The following is a 22,109-nucleotide window of genomic DNA, read 5'->3' on the forward strand; positions in this document are numbered from 1 at the left end:
GCAAAGCAGAGACCTGGGGTCCCTGCCAAGGAGAGGCACCTGTCTTTTTGTGATACATGTAAAAGTGGTTCTTCCAGCCTGTCTGTCTTCTTGTTAGAGCTTTGCATGCAGAGTAGGGCATGATGCTGCTCTTGGTCACATCCCACTCTTCAGTTCCCTGTTCACTGATTCATTTGGAACCATAGACAAGTGTAAGATGCCAAGAAGGGAGTTTTTTCTCTTGTTCCTTTTCTGCAGAAATCCAGGGATCTTGACATAGAGAATTTCTTTGAAGCATTGGGCAGGCAAGGAATGATCTGAGCCAAATATATTTGTTTTTTATTTCTAAAAATGATAGTAGGGATAAGTTCTATGTTTATAGTTTTGAGTTCCCAGAAGCCAAAGTAAATACAGCAGTCCCATCTTTACTTGTAATGCCACATTACATTCTCCAGACAGTAAAGGAAGTATCTATCCATCAAATAGAATTACTTATGGTATAGAAGTTGTGAATACTGCAATTTAATTGAAGAAACCTATAGAATAAAAAACATGGTAACTAAATTACCTCTGAAGTCTGTCATAAGAAAGCAAGCATAGATAAGATAGACTTAATCCCTCTAATTAATTAGTTTACCTTTTTATCTCTGATTAGCTGAGGTCATAAGCCTCTCTTTATTTTCCTTTATCGTTCTTTACATTAGAATATAATTCCTATTGTGAATATCACATTAGCTGTGCTCTCTGTGACAATGACGTTAACTTGCTTGGCCCAATGGCAGATCTATTAGTTCAATGTGTACTCAGTGTGTAGTTAGAAATTCAGAATGAGCTAAAAAGAAATGCTTCCCATATAAGATAATTTTATTTCATGAACTTGTGTCAATTTCTAATAGTGTTAATAAATTTTTTCCTTAAATTTGTCTCATCAGAATGAGTAAAAACAAACTTAAAAAAATAAAAGTCATTTGAAGTCTTAATTTGCTTTTTATACTTTATGAAAGGGAAACTGCCGATGCATCCAACAAACTAAGTTCCTACCTCCAGATTCAGATGCACTACCTGTATTTGATTGTAGAATGACTGCTTTATGGGAACTTAGTGTAATGTCGCTGTAATTGATGGCACATGCACTCTTAGTCTCTCCCAATTGCAGGATGAAATGCTTAAAAAAAGTTTAAGGTAATATATTTTGCCTTGTTAATTTGGCTAAGAAAAAACATGCTCCAGGTAGAGTGGTGAGTTTGTTATGCTGTAGAACTGTACTTGAGCTCAAATTTGTGTCTAACAGCCTCTCTGATGACGTTTATATACCACTAGCCACAATTTCTTATTTTTATTTTTTGTGGTGGTGATGGTCTTGTCTCTTTTTGAAAGACTCTTGAAAAAACAATGAAAGGCTCTGTGCAAGAAGCTTGAGCTGACTGTACATATGATCATTTAATGTGCTAAAAATAATATATGCAAACACTGGGAAAAAAAATTCTGCATGACTTTTAAATTTCATTTGGTTTATCTTAAAGCCTTATTAGCAGCATCATTAGATAAAACGCTGTCTTGAAAAAAATATGTATTTGTAGTTGATGCTGTGCTATCAGCATGTTTTAGGTTACTTAACTATGTCAGTAGTATTTGTTTTCCAGTTACTAAAGTACTAAAATTAACTATAGTTACTTTTAAACATAGTTTCTCTAAACATAACAGAAGCATTACAATTTGCAAATTAGAGATCACAAGTATGAAATAATTGTATTCATCTGTATATAGTCTGGTCTACCTTTGCAAATTAACTAAATACTAGTAGTTTTTCCTTGTGATTTAGAAAAGTATTTGTGTTGGCTGATTACGGTCATTATAATATATACGGGGTGCCTGTGTATACAGATGTACATCTTTCATATATACGCATACCAAAAGAAAATAGTTTTATAACTGTTCTGGAACCAGAATCTACATTCCAAATGCTCACTGATTTCAGGGAACATGGCAAAAGTGTAAGACCTACAGAGATGCTTAGGAGTTTTTGGATGCCAAAATGATGTACAGCGGTCTGTCGTATACATACTTGCATAGACGTTGTTAGACTTAGTGTACTTTCTTTTAAAAGGTGCTTTGCAGATAAAAGTTTATTGTGTGCACAAAAAAATAACTGCCCAACATTTTGCTGATACCCTCAGCCTCAAATTCTTTTTTGTTGTAGTGCTGAATGCGATAGCCAGAGCACAGTACAATGGACTGTTCATGCCAGATAAGAGTTAAGAAATTGATGAGTCAGAAAAATGACATTTCCACACAAACTGTGTGGAAAAGATGGTGGTAATGTAGACTATTATGTTTTTCTGTGGATTATGAAAACAAGAGAATTGAGGGCTACAGGCAGATGCAATATGTTACTTCAGCTTCCTTTTTAGTATTCATGGATGATTCTGATTTGTAGAGTTTCTGGTATTTCAGTCTAGTTTTCTATTAGAATTTAAGACTATCAACATCAAATTTAAAGTGTAGAGAGAAGTAGGGCCACCACTTGGAGCTTTCTTACTGCCTGGCCTGCTATGCTGCAGACTCCAGGGTGATACATAAAGGATATAAAATTGCAAAGCGTATTTTCTGCAGGCAATCAGACAACCACAGCACCTGCTGATAACCTGGACTTGTAGACTGTAGGCCAGTCTTTGTATCAACTGCTAGATCCCCCCAGCCAGCTGTCCTCCAGTGATTCTGACTGATTTTAAATGGACTGTTCTGCAATGTACTGAATAGCTTACATCTTGATTCATTAATTAATTTCATTCTTTCTCAAAGCGCTGCCTTGTAGGATGCAGTTCTTCATGGGAAATTATGGACCTTTAAGCATTTGTTTGCTCAGTGGTTGGTTGCTGTGTTTTACCTGGTTTCTGAGGAGGGCTGAGTTCAGATTTTAATTATATTTATGAACTGAAGTTGTATGTAGAAGGTCTCTTACCTGACATAAAAGATCTAACGCATAAAATTAAGTACTGTATTTGTATATGTGTAACACTATTTTTAGCTGCAGTGTTCTGTTTTGTAGACTTTCAAGTGCTAATCTGTTTTTTTACCTTTTTCCTTATATCCTTCTGTATCACATCCTTTCTACCTCTTCTATCTTTCATAATTTCTTTTTCTATCATTCTTTCTTACCTTTCTGCTTCCTTCCTTTTTTTTTAAGGTTTTTTTGGTTTGGTTTTTTTTTTTTGGTTGGTTGGTTGGTTAGTTGGTTTGGGTTTTTTTGGTGGGAAAGGTTTTTTCTGTTTTTTCTAAAGGTACTCTGTATTTTTATTATATGGTGAAGTGCTGATCCAAAAAGAAATCAATTATAGCTTTCTGTAGCCCAGCAATTTTTACTGGTAAAATTTCTGGTGGAGTAATGGGTCTAATGCTAGCTGTGGTTACTTAGAGGCTCCACGTTTAAAGATGTGTAAAGAGATATCAGGCTATAGAAATATTATTTACTGTGGTTTTTACTAATGAGTTTTTAATAGTATTCTGAATGGGTTGTTCAGACCAGGTTCAGATTGTTCAATCCTTTTTTTTTTCTTTTCTTTTCAGGAGACACTGGATTTGCATAGACTTATTTTTAGTGTACACAAGGGCCTTTTTTTGGCATTGCCAAACTCTAATACTGTCTTACATTATGCTGAAGACATGTGGATACATCATGTTGAGAAGTTAGGGCCCAATTTCAGGGAAATGGCACATGAACACTTAAATGTATTCAGGCTTGTCACTCCTTTTCTGCCAATTCTGGTCAACAAAATGCATTAGGGGTTAGTTGGTCATGTGCTGGAAACCCTTTTTTCTTGTAGAGCTCGTATTCTCACTGTTAATAGCTTTCCGTAATACAGCACTTTGTGTGGAGGCAGCTCAGATAAGTAACCTGTAAAGCCTTGGATTTCTTCCAAAGTAGTTTATTGGTTTTCTATTTATAGTAATGTTTCTATCCATGTGTTATATGCTTAACCTGTTGGATCAAATGTTTGTTCAGTGGGCAGTGAAACCAATGCAGCTGCTTCACTGCGAGTGTGTGCCAAGGGTGCGCAGCCCCTCTGTATACCACCATGGTAGTGATTCCTCCCGTCCCTGTCTCCATGAGGCTGCATGGTGCTGAGCTATGTGTGTGCTGGAAGGCAACACTTTGGGCCATCTTTCCCTCAGTAGAGATACTAATTTTGGTCTTTCTCAGCCAAGTCTGCCTACATACTGGATTTTGTAAAATGTCTGAGGTAATTACATTTTTATAAATCTTTCAAGTACAGATTCAAAAGAAACTGGGCAGACAAGGACTGCTGGGCAGACAGTGTGTCTTCATATGCCTTGTTTGCTTGGAAAACACTGACATTAAAAAATGTTGTTTGGAGAAATAACTGTTGGTTCTCTTCTTTCTGTGGGTAACTACAGGACTAAATATTTATTGTTGATTTTTCTCTAAACTGTCTCCATGCAGTCTTGAAAGGTGAAAAAAATATGCCAAGTTGAAGTAGAGGCTAAGGATTATTTTTGCCTCATACGCAGTACAGACGTTATACCAGGATGTAAAGAACTAAGTCAACACAACAGTGTGAGACAGTAGATTTGTGTTCAGGTTGTACTCCGCTATAACTTGTAGGTTGTTCTGTGGAAAAAGAAAACTATTTAAGAATGTAGAAAATGCATTCTACAGCTCAGACCCATGGCATATCTAGTCCCAGACTGTATGCCTAACGGTGTCAACAGCATGTCCCCCATCATCTCTATTAGAGGGCACATCCCTGCCTGTTTTCTCTAGCATCTGTTCCGGATGTGTTTTTGAAGGCTTTTTCTAATCTCTTTTTAAACCTGCTGCTGTTTGCTTTCACAGCCTCCTGTGGCAATAAATTCCCAATGCTCAATATCCACTTCATAAAAAAAGTACTTAATCTTTTTCAAACTAAACTCCTACAAGGTTTAGTAAGCATCTCCTATTTCTGGTATTGTGTTACTTGGTGAATAATAATTTTGCCTTCACTATACCTCATGCTTTTTGGATGATTTTGTACCCCTTGGTCATATTTCTTATCCTTTCCAAACTACTGACTCCTACCCATTTTTGTTCTATCTTCCTAGAGCATCTGCTCCAGCTTTTTAATCATTTTGATTATCCTTTTTCCTAATGTTTTCTCAGTTTCTGTATCTGTGCAATTGTTTGCTCCTACCTGCTGGTAGCTCTTTTCCTTAACTGAATTTTAACCTGTTTTTCTCAGCATACCACCAAAATTGTCAAGAACATTTTGAGATTTCAATCTAGTGTTTCTGTGCTTTGCGAGAAAGTTTTTACTAAAGATCAAAGTATATGTTATTTTCAGCTTCTCTAGCAGGATAACAGGGCTCATGACTAGGAAAGATTGAAATCGAAATTGATCGATATGATTTTTTCTTTACAATTTTTATCTATTAGGAGTTTACATGTAATAGCTTTGTTACTTTTTCAAGTATTTTCTAGAGATTGAAGTTACAATATTATGTGTGCAGTTCTGGTGTCCTCAGCATAAGAAGGACATGGAGCTGTTGGAGCAAGTCCAGAGGAGGGCCACAATGATGATAAAGGGGCTGGAGCACCTCCCATGTGAAGACAGGCTGAGAAAGTTGGGGCTGTTCAGCCTGCAGAAGAGAAGGCTGCATGGAGACCTCATAGAAGCCTTCCAGTATCTGAAGAGGGCCTACAGGGATGCTGGGGAGGGACTTTTCATTAGGGACTGTAGGGGTAGGACAAGGGGTAATGGGTTTAAACTCAAACAGGGGAAGTTCAGGTTAGATATAAAGAAGTTCTTTACAGTGAGGGTGGTGAGGCACTGGAACGGGTTGCCCAGAGAAGTGGTAAATGCTCCATCCCTGGCAGTGTTCAAGTCCAGGTTGGACAGAGCCTTGGGTGACGTGGTCTAGTGTGAGGTGTCCCTGCCCATGGCAGGGGGTTGCAACTGGATGATCTTAAGGTCCTTTCCAATGCTAACCATTCTATGATTCTATAATTTCTGGATTTCTATTGGCTGCCCAACTTTTTTTCTTAAATGTGGGTAACATCTTTGCTTTTCCAGTCTTCTGATACTTCACTCAAGAACACAGATTTTCATAGGTAAGGGCTAAAAGTTCTTTGTCACCCTCAGCCAGTACCGTGAACACCCAAGGATGAAGCTCTCTAGACCCAGCCAATTTGAAAATACTAACTTAGCACTCTTGGATCAGTTCTTTCCCTTTTTTGTTTAATAGGTACTAAGTGTTGATTTGTATTAATCATACTAGCTGGGAGGTTTAAGGGTGCAATGGAGATTATTACTGTGTGTGAATTCCAGATTAATCGAAAACGGTCTTTATAGCAATGGTTTTTCTCTAAGAAACACACAGAATGATTTAAAGAACCAGGGTTAACCCAAGAATGATTATTCATTCTTGAAGCCCAGCTCCTTGCTTTCTTTGGTGAATGTACTGTAGCATGACATAAAACCCTAGTTGTAAGCAGGATTTTATGAGGTGTTGAAGATGAGTGCTTTTGTTCTCACACTGGTGTTCAGACATGTTGCAGGAAAGAGCTGGTTACTCATATGGCAGATGTGAAAACCTACCTCTTAGAGCCTCTGTGGTTCTGACAAGCAGATGTGAAATCCGTATTAGTATGCTTTATGTATAAATATTACATCCCGTATTCTTAAATAGGTATAGAAATGAAGCATTAGTTCATAACCATGACATGTTTTGGTTTTATGTGCTCAGTTTTCTCTGTAGATGCAGCATTGCAATTTCACGGTTCCTGTTTGGAGAGAGGACTTTTTTGTACTATATAGAGGGAAAACTAAACTCCTGATTAAATTTAGTGTGTCACAGAGATACTTATTGTTTGTGAAGAAAATGAAAGCTTTATGGGCCACTGAAGTGTTCTTCACAGCTTTTGAGCAATGGGAGTGCAGTAAAGATGGAGGCCTTTTTCTTTCTTGCTCTCATTTTCAATTCTGCTTGAGTATCACAGGCTCTGATGCAACCTTAACTGACATAGACTATCCTTTTTCTTAATAATGAACAAACAGAAAGGGTCCTTCTCAGATTAAAATCAGGTGTGATTAATACTGTACTGCATTCCCATGGTGCAGCTTTTGTTCTTTTTCTCACTCTATCTTGGGGTATAACAGCATAAAAAATAACGATGCTTTATTTTAGTAAATACCATGTTTTGCTGGATTTATTTTATTGTAGACATTGTTTAAGATAGGTGAGGCAGGTGAAAGAAATGCATTTTGCTCATGAAATGGAAAATAGCAGCATTTTTGATAGTCCGTGTTCCTGCAGAAGTTTCTTTCCCAATTTTCTATAAGCTCTGAAGAAATCTTTCTCTCATGTAACAGAAATTCTGGCCTCCCAGTAGAGAGATCTCCATGCTGTTAAGTGTGAAGTCTCAGGTTATTCTCTGACAGGTGCAGTCAACCTATTAGATGCTCTGGGCGCAGGACTCTTAGTATCTGTAATGATCTTCAAATATGTAAGAATCTGCAATAGGAAAGAATTAAATACTCTGTTCTCTATTTTGAGCAAGTTGGGAAGGGAATATGTTGCAGCATAAGAGACTAAAGTTAGGCATCAGTAAGGTACTAACACCATGGATGGGTTGCCTGAGGAGACTGTAGGATCGCTTTCAATGGGAGATTTTTAGGTACAAGTTAGACAAATATATGTTAGAAGTAATATTTGTATAAATTAACCATGTATATGGATAGATGGATGACATAAGCTTTAGAGATCCCTGCTGACCCTGTATTCTGTAATTAAATGTTGAAGACTGAAAGCTTAAACACACAGAGGGTTTTTCAGGCATTTACTGAAGGAGGAAGGAGGGTAGCTCTGAGGGATCCCAGTTGTCAAGGGGTTATACGTCAACGTAGTACCAAGCAATCAGACTGCCCAAGCCCACTGATGCAATAGTCCGAACAGCAAATCTAACAGATTCCTTGTAGTCTGTCTATGGCATGAGCTCTTTACTTTGAATGCTTTCAAGAAACCTGCTGTTCTTGCATAGGCACACACACACAGAGGCACACATGGATGGCATAGTAGAACAGTGATATGGTCTATTCTAATCTATTTTAATTAGAAAAAGCCTATTAGAAAATTGCCTGGAGTTTGACATTAGTGGTTGAAAAGTAAGATTTATTACCATTGTCAAACGAAAGGCTCAGAAGACTTGTTTGGAGCCAGTAGTTTTATTATTTTAATTCTTTTTCTAATATAAACATCAGTTTGAATCTAAGCAATATTCAAATGTTTATTTCTAATGTCATATATAGATTTAAAAGCGATCAAAAAAATAACCACTCAGGGGAAGAATTTCAAGATGAACTGTAAAACCATTCAAAATTCTCCTTACTAACTGTATGATTTTTTTTAAAAATAATCTTTACCTGCCCCTCAGACTTGTGATTAAATATGTACAGGTAGGAGAATTGCAAACTTGGAGGTTTAGTTTTGATTTATTTAATATTTTTTTCTATCCTTAGTTGAAAGAAAAAATACTCCTGTCACACTTTGGTAATGTTCTGGTTTTGTGTGTGGATTTAAAAAGCCCCCTGCACTATTTGTAATTATGCTGTTAAGCTGGTGCTTAAGAAAAAGTGAAATAATGAGTCTGTTATAACTGTCAAAGACAAATGTGTAATTATAAACGATCTGTGTGAATAAGCGCAGTAAATTAGATCGGTGCAGTTCTGTATTTTAATGTTGGTATATTAGCAGTGGTCTTAGTAGTGGTACTGTGTGCTGCTCAGTGAGAAGCAGTCAGACTGCAGAGCTTAACAAGCTCTGCATAACAGGGTTTTAAACCTTATGCAAATTTCAACTGTGACACAGAAGTCAAGAAATCTTGAATATGTTCTCCAAATTTATGTGGAATGGGATTTAAAGCTAGATTAGGAGGCTCCATTCAGAATTATTTTGGCCTCCACTTTCCATGTTCCTTGAACATAAACCCCTAGGAGTTGCTACCATAAAATTTTCTGGTATTAAAGGAACTTGAGGCATCTGTTGCACCTGCCTTTTTTGTTGTTGTTGTTTTGTTGGAGTTTTTTTTCCCCTCTCCTTGTGATACCATGTCATTTTTATACACTGTAGATTTTATATAGCTTTTGGCCTCTAAATTTTAAACTGGTTAAAAGGGCTTTAGGGCCATTGTATGACTTATGACATGTGTGGTAGAGGTACAGTGGGCTCCTTTTGATGAAACATCTATTGCTGCCTCCATGTGTGCTGACCTAGCCTTGGAGGCTACTGTGGTTACTGGTGGTCCATTGACCCTGTAGGTCTCTCTAGTTGTTCACGCAGAAAAGAAGATGGCATAAAGTAATTTATGCTGGGTGGTAGCTAGGATGCTTATTACTACAAATATCCTCCAAATGTGGACTTGGGACTGTTCCCAGTGAGTAGAATGGCTGTAGTTATCCTGGTTTGGGAGGAAAAAGAATGCCAGTGTTGCAAGCTGTGCTGGGTCACATCCTCTGCTCTTAGGGGCTTGAGAATGAGCTCCAGCTCTGTTTGACTCACTGGTATGGGAGTAGATTTGCTATGTTGCTGCCATGGTGATATGCTCAGTGCTTGGAAGAAGCTGCATCAGTTTCTGCAAATACACTTACAAAACTGTAAAAAACTTCATGAGACAATGATCATCTTAGCAAGAGTGCTAGCCTCCTGATGAAGAAATGGCATAAAGCAGTGTCCCAGATCTGAATACCTCTATATCTTTGGCACTTAGTTTTTCTTGCCGGTAGTATAAGGCAACAAGGCAATGTTTTAACATTTTTCTCTTGAGCTCTACTGTGTATCTGACTGCAGCCTTAGTTCTGGACACCCAAATACAGGAATTTCTAGTTCTTTTTGTAGGTTGCTGTAATTATACCTAGCATCATAAAAAGAAAGGTCCAAATTTTATTTATTTCAGAAATAGGCCTTGTAAATGGTTGAAGATGACTTTCTTATGCTGCATTCTTATAAGATTTTGGGTAGTTTATTAGAAAGCACAGACATTAACGTACATTTCAGAGGTATTAAAGTGTCTAATATGCATTGTGTTTAAAATACGCCTATAACCTGAGCAGCTTATTCAGTGTTACAGTTAGGTAAAAGGATTAATTTCTCACTAAATTTCAGAATATTTGTTCCTGGTTTTTTGAAGCAGTTATTTGCTGCATTTTAGATTTTCACAGACTGAAATAAAATGCTTATATCTGATTTGTTCTGAAAGGCATGAGCTTGTTTCTTCTTGGATGTGCACTACTTTGGAAGTTTTGGAAATCTGTTTTAAAAAGTTTTCTTTATGCATATGGGAAAATGTTCCTATTACTCTGAAACTTATTATGTCTTAAACAAAATGTCAGGAGCAATGCAAATACTATGAAGTTGTTTTTCAGCTGCAAGGATGACATTGCTTTGTTTCCTTTACACTTTTCCTACTTTCTCACTTACCCCCATTCCTTTATAAAGCTTTTCTTCTTTATGCGACATTTTAATTACAGTGCGATAATTAAAATCAAGAAAATAACTATGGCAACAGAAGTTAGACTTTTATATTTTTATTTATAGTGTGGTTTTCTGCAAATTTTCTTCAGCAGAAAAATATTATATTTGTTTGAATATTTGGTTTCAGAATAAAATATGCTTTCATGCAGCTATGTAAATTGCATGCCAGGAGATTGTCTGTAGGAGGTTTCACCTTTATCTGTCCCTGTACATGGTTACATCTGATTAAGTATGGAAGGATTTCATATTGTAGAATAAAATAGTGCTGTGCTGTGCTTTAATATTTAATCTGAGATGCAGAGGGCATTGCCTATCATACTAAGCACCAGTTTCCCATTGTTTCCTTGAATCCCATCTATCATCTGTGAGTTATTTTTCCTTATAAGTACTGTAGGGCAAGGACTTGCCAAAGTGTCTCCGTTGCTGTGACAGTCATGGTAACAATGTCAGTTACTTTGTGTAGCAATAAAAAAAGTCTTTGCTCTTCATTCTGCTTGCAATGACATGTTTTATTTCAGCCAAACACAACAAAACTCTCAAGACTTTTGAGTGCCATCCTAAGTGCATACTTTACCTGTGAGGCTCAATCAGAAAATATGTAGTTAATGTAAGAATCATTAATATAATGCATAATGCTTTCCTTGTGTTACAAACAGAAAACAGTTTAAATTATGGATCTTGTGACATGAATTATTTAACAGAGTCTGAGAGATTTAAAATACATCTCAAGGTGAGACATGAAGGACAATTTTGCGAGTGTTTTCATTCTGAGGTGTGTTCCATGTTGACAGCTATGGCAGTGAGATCTTCAAAGAATTTTGTATCTTATGTAAAAGACTTAGAGTCTCAGGTCGTTGTCTGGAATGTGCTCACGCCATTAAAACTTTTTTTAATCTTAATCTCTTTCAGTCCCAGCAAAGATGCATTGTGATCTTTGCACTGGTATGCTGCTTTGCAATTCTGGTTGCACTGATATTTTCGGCAGTGGATATTATGGGAGAAGATGAGGATGGACTCACAGAAAAGAACTGTCAAAATAACTGTCGGTAAGAGGTAACAAACAAACATTCTCTTTTGGGGTGGACAAGAACATATGTGTGTTATATAATGGCATGTAGTAATTACCGTAGTCCTGCAATTGGGAAGAGTAGGTAAAGGAGGATGTAATAGTTTCTCATTTTGAGTTTCTGGTTTTGGAAGTTGCTTTTACAAAATAAAGCACGCTTTTTGAAATTATTTTTGCTGGTGTGTTTTGAGCAAGACACTTGTAAGCCTGGATCAAAGCCCATTAAATTTCAGTAAATGAGTACTGAGGTGGCTCACATAGTTCCCAATTCTGTCACGTCTCTCTTTCTTCAAGAGCTGCTTTTTTTTTCTTCAGGAAGGTCACTGAGCTCTGTTGACCTTAGACTGCTGTTCTTTTTATATAGGGGGACCTTTTATATATTCCTGTTTGTTGCACTCCCCTAAAAGTGTTGCTTGCCTAGAAATGATGAAGAAAATCAGCAACAGTCAGAAAGACAGGAACATTGACTATGATGGGTTAAGATTTGCCTCAGACACTTTCACAGTTGAATATATCTTTTAACTTTGGATTTCAGTAGGTGAAGAGATTTTTGGGACCTTTCATTTCTGGACTGTGAATTTTATTTGGCTGCTCCTCACTGTCAGGTTCCTTCATGAATCTGTTCAACAGTGATGACCAATGCTTTTCCAGCATGGTGTTGTCCAAGGTCACCTTCTGTCCACCAGGAATGCCGATTTAACAAACATTTGCAGACTTCATTAATAACTGTATTGTATTGTTTGGTTTATTTTTCCCCAAGGCTGTTTCTTGTATATAGAGCACCCTCTGATTCATTCTGTGGGAAAAAACAGGCATCCTTAAATAACTTCTCAGAAATCCATTCTAATCTAATCAGGGAATTGCTGGAGTGGGAAGGGGCTACAGTTCTGGGCATCCTCCAGTCCATGATCCTGCTCGGAGCAGGATTAGCTGCAGCAGGTTGCTTGGGGATATGCACAATTGGGCTTTGCATAGCTCTAAGGATGGACTCCACAGCCTTCCTGGGCCACCTGTTCCATTGTTGGTACAGAGTCAACCAAGCTACCAATGGCTGGGTATATGGTGATTGGGACATAATTTATATGTATTTTGTATGATAATCTAATGAAATACTAATGTTTCTTTGAAATAAGGAGAAAAGTCTCCTTATTTCTGCTATTCTTTGTTGATTTTGTGTAAAAACTCTTTGGGGACAGTGCCCTTCTATGTTGACTTATCCCAGTGCGGTCAGCAGCAATTCGCAATCCAGCAAATTAGATTATGTTTTTGCAGTAATATTGGATTTTTGCAGTATTTCTTACATTTTGCCATTTTTGTTTTTTGTTTTGGTTTTGGGTTTTTTTTGTTTGTTTATTTTTTGGTTTTGGGGTGGTTTTTGTTTGTTTGTTTGTTGGGTTTTTTTTTTTTTGTTTTAGTTTGGTTTTTGTTTTTTTTTTTTGTTTTGGAGAGGTTTGATTCTTTAAATCTGTAGCTCCTTTCAAACAGGACACACCCTCAGCATCAGGCAGCTTTGCCCTGGAGCGAGTCATCCTTCTGGCACCTTTTTTTGTTTTTCCCCAGCATTGTTTTGGTTTGGCTTGGCCCTAATCTTTTCATTTTTTTGTATACCTACAGTTCTGGGCAGCCTTCTAATATCTTGTCTGCATTTTCTACATTTTTCAGCTAGCTTGCCTTTCCCCATCAAGGTCTTAGGTATTCTTCACTGTGAGTTGTTGCCTTCCAAAATTTTTGAAGGTACTGCATGTGTCACCTTTACACCCACTATCTCCATGTGTGAATCTTTGACAGAACTAGGTCAGATGAGGGGAAAGTTTTTCTACTTATTGGCTTCTGAGTGCTGCACACAACTTCAGCACACTTAACAACTATTGCACCGTGTTTTCCTCTTAGTTGTATCAACTAATGGCTCCCTTTTTGTTCTTGTTGGCTACACAGGCCTAGCCAATGAAGAACTTAATCTTCTTCACTTTGTATTCTTCAAATGGTAAAAAAATTCAGAGCAGGAGCAATGTACAGTGCTATGGAAAACAGGGATATTATTTTATCCAAGTATAAGAGATTGTCTCTTTGTATGGGTTACACCCATCTGCGTTTCTGAAGATACTCACCTTTGCTTAGCTTTTTCTTGGTTGGCATGTGTCACTCTTGTCTCTCCTGGACTGTGTTAGAGGAGCCTGGGAGTAAATCCAGCACATTGGCTTTAAACATAGGAGTCAATTAAACTGGTCTGCATTTACAGCAAAAAAAGGGATCTCAGACCCCAGCTCTATTTTAAGGTGCCTTTTACAGAGTGATTCAGGTCCACGATCTAGCTACTAATGCCTGAACCAGAAGGCACGTCAATGCTGTCTATGTAAACTGCCTAAACCATTTCTAATAACAGTATCCAAGTGCTGGCAGCTGCTACCTGCTAACATTGAATTGTTCTCTACGTGATGAAACTGGGCTCCTTTAAGTGTTTAATATGTTGCAGACTTAACTAAAGTGCTGTGAGATCAATTTCTGCCTGTGGTATATATTTAGTACTTGGGGTAAGCACTTCTAATATGTAAGACAAGAATTATTGAATATTTCTGCTGTGTGAGTACTTTCACTGAAATTCAGGACCAGGCACTTAGGTTTGCAGGATGTGATAAGACAGAATGGTAATAGATGGTCATATTTTGGTTTTGTTAGATGAAATGATTGTCAAATAAAAGTTTATGATACTTGAATTCTTTTTTAATTGATCGAATTTGTGAAGAAGCTTGATGGGAAAGGAGGCTATTGGTTAGAGAAAAATTTCACTGATGGTTTGTTAAAGGCTTTTGTCTTCTGAAAATCAATTTAATTTCTGTCTTTTTATTTTAAAGGAAAATATGTCTGAAATAGAGCTGTAGTATTTGGCTAGAAATTCTTGGAGCTTGTGCCAAAATATAGCAAGTGAGAAGGAGAGAGAGAGAAAGTAACAGGAAGACACTTTTAGAAGCCTAGAGGTTTTTGTAGCCTGAGAGAGGAATCACTGGGGTATGTTTTCCAGTAAAGCCTACATTTTTTTTTATTGCTGTGATTGTATTGTTGTTCATGGATACAAATGTAGCCTTTCTGGTCTGCTTGTGGTAGTCGACATGATATTTCTACTGTATTAATCATTCCATAATCTTTTACTACATAAGGAATACCTACTGCATATGTTGCCCAAAAGACCTTACACTTTACTGATGTATTTATTTCTCTCAGGGACTTTGTAACAAAAACAAGTCATGGAAGTGGAAAGCAGGCTGTTTTGCATGTCCTCATTGATTGTTCACACCCATCTAAAAAGTTGCATAGGAAATAGCACTTTTTGAAGAAATGAAACTGTTTGAAAGCAAAAATATGATTTGTAATCTTTAAGCTGCTTGCGGAAATAATCAGCCCATGCTTGAGAACTGATATGTATCTGCCTTACAGGTCATTTGTGACTGTCACAGTGTGAAGTCACATTGCTGTAGGCTGCAAACCATTTCCCATTTTATTTGTTAGACAGAGGAACTTGATATTCAATAACACTGAGTAGAATATTCAAGAGGAATTTGAATATGAGATTTAAATAATAAATGACTTTTTTTTTCCCATCTTTTGAGATGTAGACACAGAAACTTAAGTTTTTTTTAGCCTGCCTTACATGTTGTAATCCAAAAAATATAAATAGGTAATTTAAAATAATTTACATCCCTATCCTAATAATTGAGGGCAAATATTAGGGCAAATAAATGTGAGATTAACTACCAAGCACTTCTGTAAAAATTACTGTATCTTCTACTGATACCTACACTGCAATTCAAATGAAGATGAGGGAAGGTCTGTAGAATTTATCAGGCACACAAATTCTGGCTTGGGAATTGAAATCAGAATCTGAACTCTACTGACTGGAAAACTGTATTGGTTTAGATGAAATAACACTGTTTGTAGTTATTTACACTGTTCCATGTAGCTTTCAAACCACGATTTTATATGTGAAGAGTCTGGCTGACTGAAAGTAAACTTTTTATTGTATTTTTTTATGACTGGACTAGGTCTGCTAAGAGGCAACATTTCACTTCAGAAGGTGCTGCACGCTCTTGGCTTCCTTCCACAAAATTTTGTTTCAGAATGCTGGACTTAAAAAATACAAATGGTTTTTGACTCTTTCTATTGAAAGGAATGTCAACTGATTGACATTTGAGGAATAAAAAAGCAGTAATGACTATGAAAAGCTTTTGCACTTTGTGTTTAGTTGGGATACAAATAATTCTCTTGAGACATCCGCATTAATGTTGTTAGTCAGCCCTGATGAATGAGACTGGTTAAGAGGATATGCTTAACAGTCTGGGAATTTTGCCTGTCTTGCTGTGGGTCCATTAGATGCTGCATGTATAAAATTAGATTATTGTAATTTGGAAATAGTACTTTTTAATGGCTGATCTTGGCCTCTGATACAATGTCAGTCAAGGCTTACTTGGCTTTGTTGAAACTGGTTGGTAAACTAAAAATAGCAGTCTGGGAAACAGAAGAAATTACAGCTATTAAGAGATGGTCTTTGTTATCCAGAGTGTTTGAACCAAGGTTTAGTATGCTGCTTCTGCTTGTTCCTGCTGAACTAGGGTTCCTACAGAGCTTACACATGCCCTTAATTACCCTCATCTCACTGGCTTTTGCAATATCAATCGAAGCAGTAGTAGTAGCTGGCATAGCTCCTGCCTCTGGCTATGGGTTTGGCCCTATCTCTTGAGAGGGGCTAAGGAACAGCAAGGTGGAAAAGGAAGCAATGGTAGCTTCAACAGTTTCCATGTTAGGGTGTAGGAAAACTGTTGTCATGATTTTTTTCCCCCCTTTTTCTGGTGATAATTGACATATTTTCTTGGGTTTTGTGTGTGTGTGTGTGTGTGTGTTCAAAGCGGATTCTGTCTTGCATTCTGCTCCAGTGACACAGTTTTGCTATTTTGCTCATTTCTCGTGTTCTCAGAGTAGTATACAATGAAGGCATTTGTCCTTTTCTGTTTGGATTTCTGTTGGAGGAACTTGCTTTTCTGTGTAACATGAATGGCAAAGCTATTTATTTGTGATTATATGGAGGTTTTGACCAATTCTGCCCTAGATCAAGTAGGTGGTGATACTTGGGCTGTGTTTACGTTTGCTTTGGAAAATCATTTGGATTGTTTTGGTTAAGGCTTTGTATCCTCTACAGTTTTGGTATCCTGCAGAAGAGCTGAATCTTCCTGCTAAACTTAGATTTCAATAGTACCCTGCAGCACTAAGTTCTAGAGATTAGATCTAGGTGTATACAGTAACTAGTTATATTGATCGGTTATTAGTAATTATTTATATTGGTCAGATATTATGTGTTGCATGCATTGCTTTCAATTTCATTAGAAGTTTCTTTATTCTTGGTTTGTGAGAGAAGACACGCAATTGGAGCCCACAATTGATTTTTTTCTATTGCTTTATAAATCTTTGCTTCAACTCCTCTGCTATTTCACCTAGGAATGTTTTGCAGCACTATGAAGTAAGCATACTGCAGCGCATGTTTACGTTGTTTTACCTTGGAAGTGCTTTGCCCATGGCTGATTGTGGGGGAGATGTTCTCTGTGCTGCATGGATTCCGAACATAGCAAGGTTTATATTGATGGATTTCTATTTAATAAACAAACTCTGACAAGCATAATAATGAAATGGCTAAACAGAACAAGATGCTCAGATTTTTAAAACAAGCCTGTTAAAGAGCAACAGAAGATTTCTATTTACAAAACACTTACATTACTTGGTATAAAGATGCCTTCTGTCAACATGATGGATAAGGGGAGTGAGGGCACCCTCAGTAAGTTTGCAGATGACACAAGTTGGGTGGGAGTGTGATCTGCTTGAGGGTAGGAAGGTTCTGCAGAGGGATCTGAATATGCTTGGCCTTTTTGAACCTCTTCCGTATGGTCTTTCATGTGGTCTTACTATGCCCATGTCTTTCTAGTTAGTCTGAGCATCACTGTCTGTGAGTAGCACTTTAGATACATAGTACTCTTGCGTGTTGAGCAGATGAACCTCTCTGTTTATGACCTTTATTAATCAGAAAAGTATGAGTTTGCTTCACTTATTCAACTTGCCCACATCCAGTTGTCCTGACCAAGAGGAAAAAATGCATTGAAGGACTTGGTGTATTTTATTATCATTACTATTTTTCATGTTACATTTTAGGGTTTTTCCATAATGAATTTATTTCCAGTCAACCTGACCAAAAAGCAGAAAAATAATGCCCAAATACCAGCCTTTGCATGTACCAGATACAATTGTTTATCTGTTGCTTATTCCCTATTTAATGACCAGTCCTTTCCAAATAAGACTATTACAAAATTATCATACAGCTTAAAGGAAGTTTTCACGACAGACAACATGATAATTTGGTACTTTTGAATCTTGTTTCTTCACATACTAAGTGTTGCAATGGCTTTACTAAGAGCCATCAGTTATTTTCATGCCTTCTGATAAGAGGGGGAGGATTCATCTCGCCTCAGACTAAACTTCTTATGGATATTGAATGGCACATTAAAAGTGCTGGCTTTGACTTTTTACTGTGTTTCTAGATCAGCATGGAACTCTCAGAATAAGTATGTTTTATTCATATGTATGACCGTAGATGTTAATCTGATATCTTATACAAATAGTCAGGTATATATTGATCAATATTAATTGATCGTCATTGATCTCCAAAAATATTTCTTTAAAAAAAACTGTTTGGAAAATCAGTTTTTAGTTTCTTTGCTATCATTTACAAAATGCCACCTAAAGTCAGCTGGACTTGAATCAGTCTCTAAAATTATAACTTTTAGAGCTCAGCTTCTATTGGCTAAGTATTGGAGAAAAATGCAGTTTTACAAATAGCTTAGCAAAATGCAAATATGTGTAAGCTTTATAATTAATCACAAAACCTTAACGAGAGAATGAATATGCCACCAGCATGAGGTTAGAACAAAAATCACTAGTGCTTTTTCCATCCAGTTTTGGGTCACTTGTACCATCTTGGCAGTGCATGTTTTGAAGTTCATTATAGGTGCTTGTGGAGAGCAGACTGGCTTACAGTGCAGTAAAGGCACTAGAGAATGCTAGGGGTGACGTATTTTGGGCAATGAATGCTGAAGTACTGGACTAAATGTCTTCTCAAGCATTCAGCCACTGCTATTGGGCAGTATGGTATGTTTATAGATGTATGTGAGCCATCTTAAAGATACGCTAAACACCTTCCAATTTTGAACAAAGACACAATGCCACAACCTGGAGACAGTGCATCACTATAGTAACTTTGGGAAATGGTATGGGAAAGCAGTAGAGATGTAACCTCTGTATGACATTAGACAAACTATTCCTTTTCCTAGTGACTCATCTGTTTGTATGTGAACAGAGTTGTTCAGGACTGACTAGAAAGGAGAAAACAGTGAGGTGCTCAAAGTTGTGCTTGAGAAAAGTCACACAAATATCTGTGGTTTTATGTCAGAGGTACTGTGCTGGTCATGTTTATGTGGTAGTGTTCCAGCTGGAAATGTACTTCTAATACTTCAAGATATTTTGATGTTTTCAGGGCTTTTTTGAGAGTCAGGATGTTGCTATTAAAATATATTCCATAGAATTTTCTGTACAGAGTCATTACCAGTTGCTAATTAAAAATGTTTTTCTAAAACCTGAAAGGATGGGGGCTTTTATGTTTTATTTTGTTAGGCTGCTTTTTTTGTTTGTTTGTTTGTTTGTTGCTGTTTGGTTTTGGGTTTTTTCTGAATCTAAATGCATCAGTCTAAAACATTCTTTTAGTAGAAATATAAATGCTACTTTATCAATCTACATAGCTTGTGCCTGTTTCCCTTGTCTTTCTCTCCTTGAGTTTTAACTTGGATGCAGTTTTAATCAGATGCAATTCTACATGGACTAAACTTAATTACCCTTAAAAAACCAACCAAACAACCAAAACCCAACAAAATCCAGAAATACAAATAGATACTTAAAAGCAACAGACAATACTCAAACCTCTTTACTGCTCCCAAGGTGTCCTGGAGCGTGTCCATAGAATCTTGCCTCTGTAATTTGAGTGCTGGCAATGTCCTTTGGGAACAGACACTTTGAGGTTTTTTTTAATCTGTGTATTTTTATTACCGTTCCCACCTTGACTATATCTGCTGAATTTGCAGGGCTGATTTCAAATTGTTGCTGACTAAAGGTTTTGAATTTCCCTTCATTGTTTTACAAAGTGGTTTTGTTTGTTCTTGTTGGGCAGGAAGGGCATTAATTAAGGGATTTTTGGATTGTATAAATGTCATCAACATAGAGTATCTTTTTGTTCCTATTCTGCAGAAGAGAGTTCTTACTTAGAAGATTCTCATTAAATTATTTCAAACACTATAAGAACATGTTTATTTATAAGGAAAAATATTTTGATTCTTGACTGGTTTCTACAACTATGAGCTAACACATGTATCCATCTCAAGTCATACCAAGATAATCGGGGCCTTTTAGAAAGTTGCACAGCCCAAGAGAAAAGAAGGTAGCAATCATATTCCCACTTACTGTGGATTGATACACGATTATTTAGTCTAATGTTGCTATTTGCAGTAACAATGTGTTAATATAAGAATATAGTGTAGAAGGAAATAAAAAGACAACATACATTTTGTCATTAAAATAAAAAGGTCAAAATGTCCCTGTGATATGTATTTGTGATATTCAGGCCCTGTCAGAAGATTTTGTATGAACTTGCATTGTCACAAACTGAATGCAGAAATAAAATAAAAACATCTCACTCACCAATTAATGTAAACAACAGTGGCTATTTATACAATATTTGTTGATCTTTTGAGAGGCTCAGTAAAGTTGATAAGTTAGAATATTTTGCTGTGTTTTACTGAGGGTTGAACAGTGAATGGGTTGCTGCTCAAAAGAGCCGAATAGAAATAACCCCGCTGACAAGGGACTTGTGTGGTTGCTGTGTGGTGCACCTTTGTACAGGATTTTAGGTACCTCAGCTGTTAAATTTTAGATTATTTGAAAGTGAAGATAATGGTATTTACCCAAGACTTAAATATGGTACAAAAAAAGGAAAGAGGCTGAGACTCTTTCCAGTGGCTAAGCTGAGTCAGCGTTTACTATGTTATGTCGGGAAGCGTGAGCTCCTGATTACTGACTGATAGATATTCAGGGTGTTCACTGCAGTACACATACCATAAAACGTAAGAGGAAAAAAAATGCAGATTTAAATTAAAAATACAGTGTTAACACCAAGAATAGCAGCTGGATTTCCTTATGCATGGCAGGGGCAAGAATGGCTTCACCTGACAAGGTCAGCATTGTCTGACTTGTATGTGCCTAATAGTCTTCATCTCTGTTAGAAAGCAAACTGCCTGCCACAGAGTGGGGTGCAGAGCTTCTCCAGCTGCCATTTAGGAAATATTGCCTGGACCGACTGAGGAAACAAGCATTTGATATTAGCAAACTACTGTATTTGGAAGACTTTTTCTAACAACATTTGTAGATGGTGAATCTTGAAAACATTAGCTCAGAAGTAAGAATGTATAAACAAATAGGATGTTAAGAGAACAAAATCATTTGGAATTCTTTTGCGTAGAACTTGTGAGTATAGTAGTACTGTGGCATCAAACTGCAATGGAGATAGACAGTTAGAAGAACAGCAATAAAAACAAGCCCAACATTTGCATCTTCCTGGTGAGGGAGCAGAAATCTAGCAGACAAAAAGTGATTAAATAAAACCAAAATTGGGTGGTCCTTTCTCAAAACTAAGAAGAAAGTGGGAGGGGGAAAACAGTACTATTGGTAATTAAAATTGGGGCTTAAAAAATGTTTCTCTTTTGACGGTGTCCTTTCATGTCTAGAGATTAAGCATGAACTTTTGAAATATGTAGACAAGGCAATTGTGTGGGGTTTTTGATAAGCGCATCTTGTAGATCTTCAGTTACAGTATGGTAGTGAATAGAGAAAACTAGTATATATGGCACTCTAGATAATAAACAGCAATGCCAGATAAATTCCTTATTCTATGTTCAACAGAATTGGGTCACACTGTTTCTTTTTTCACTAGGAGTTTTGCAATATGCACTTCATCTTTCTTCATTTCAATTCACCTCAGATCCTCATGTTTTCGTACTTCACTGTTCAGTGTCGCATCTAGATGTCTACAATGTGATAAATGTGAGTTACAGATCTGCTCATTACAAGGGTGAGGTTTTTAATTTTTAAGGCACTGTGATGTGACACCTCAATGGTAGGAAAAGGACAGAGGCACTGTGGGTGTGTTGCATGGACAAGACACTGGCAGGCACTAATGGGACGAATAGCGTTCTTCTCATTAACTCCAAACCTGAGAAGCAGGACAGATTTCAAGAAGTTTCAGTATGAGTGTGAATGTTTTGAATAATGAATGGTGGTGCGTTAAATTGTTAATACTTTACAGTCTCTTACATGAAGTAGTTGCTATTACTGCTCATGTGGACTTAGTTTTCTCTTGGCTTAGACTCTGAAATGATTTTGTCATGCAGCTTTTTAAATTTTC

At 37.0% G+C, this 22,109-nt stretch overlaps 1 protein-coding gene across 1 annotated transcript in view; it reads left to right on the plus strand.

Annotated features, from left to right (window-relative positions):
- Positions 1 to 11,410: 11,410 nt before the first annotated feature.
- The window catches only part of PLD5 (phospholipase D family, member 5), a 101,226-nt gene continuing 90,527 nt past the window's right edge, over positions 11,411 to 22,109 (plus strand). Inside the window, exon 1 of the mRNA XM_010017580.1 lies at positions 11,411 to 11,556. Within this exon, the coding sequence (XP_010015882.1) occupies positions 11,507 to 11,556 (50 nt within the window). The 5' untranslated portion in view covers positions 11,411 to 11,506. The remainder of the gene's footprint in view (positions 11,557 to 22,109) is intronic.

This window comes from Nestor notabilis, unplaced genomic scaffold, assembly GCF_000696875.1.
Source record: "Nestor notabilis isolate BGI_N333 unplaced genomic scaffold, ASM69687v1 scaffold447, whole genome shotgun sequence".
In the NCBI taxonomy this organism is placed as follows: domain Eukaryota; kingdom Metazoa; phylum Chordata; class Aves; order Psittaciformes; family Psittacidae; genus Nestor; species Nestor notabilis.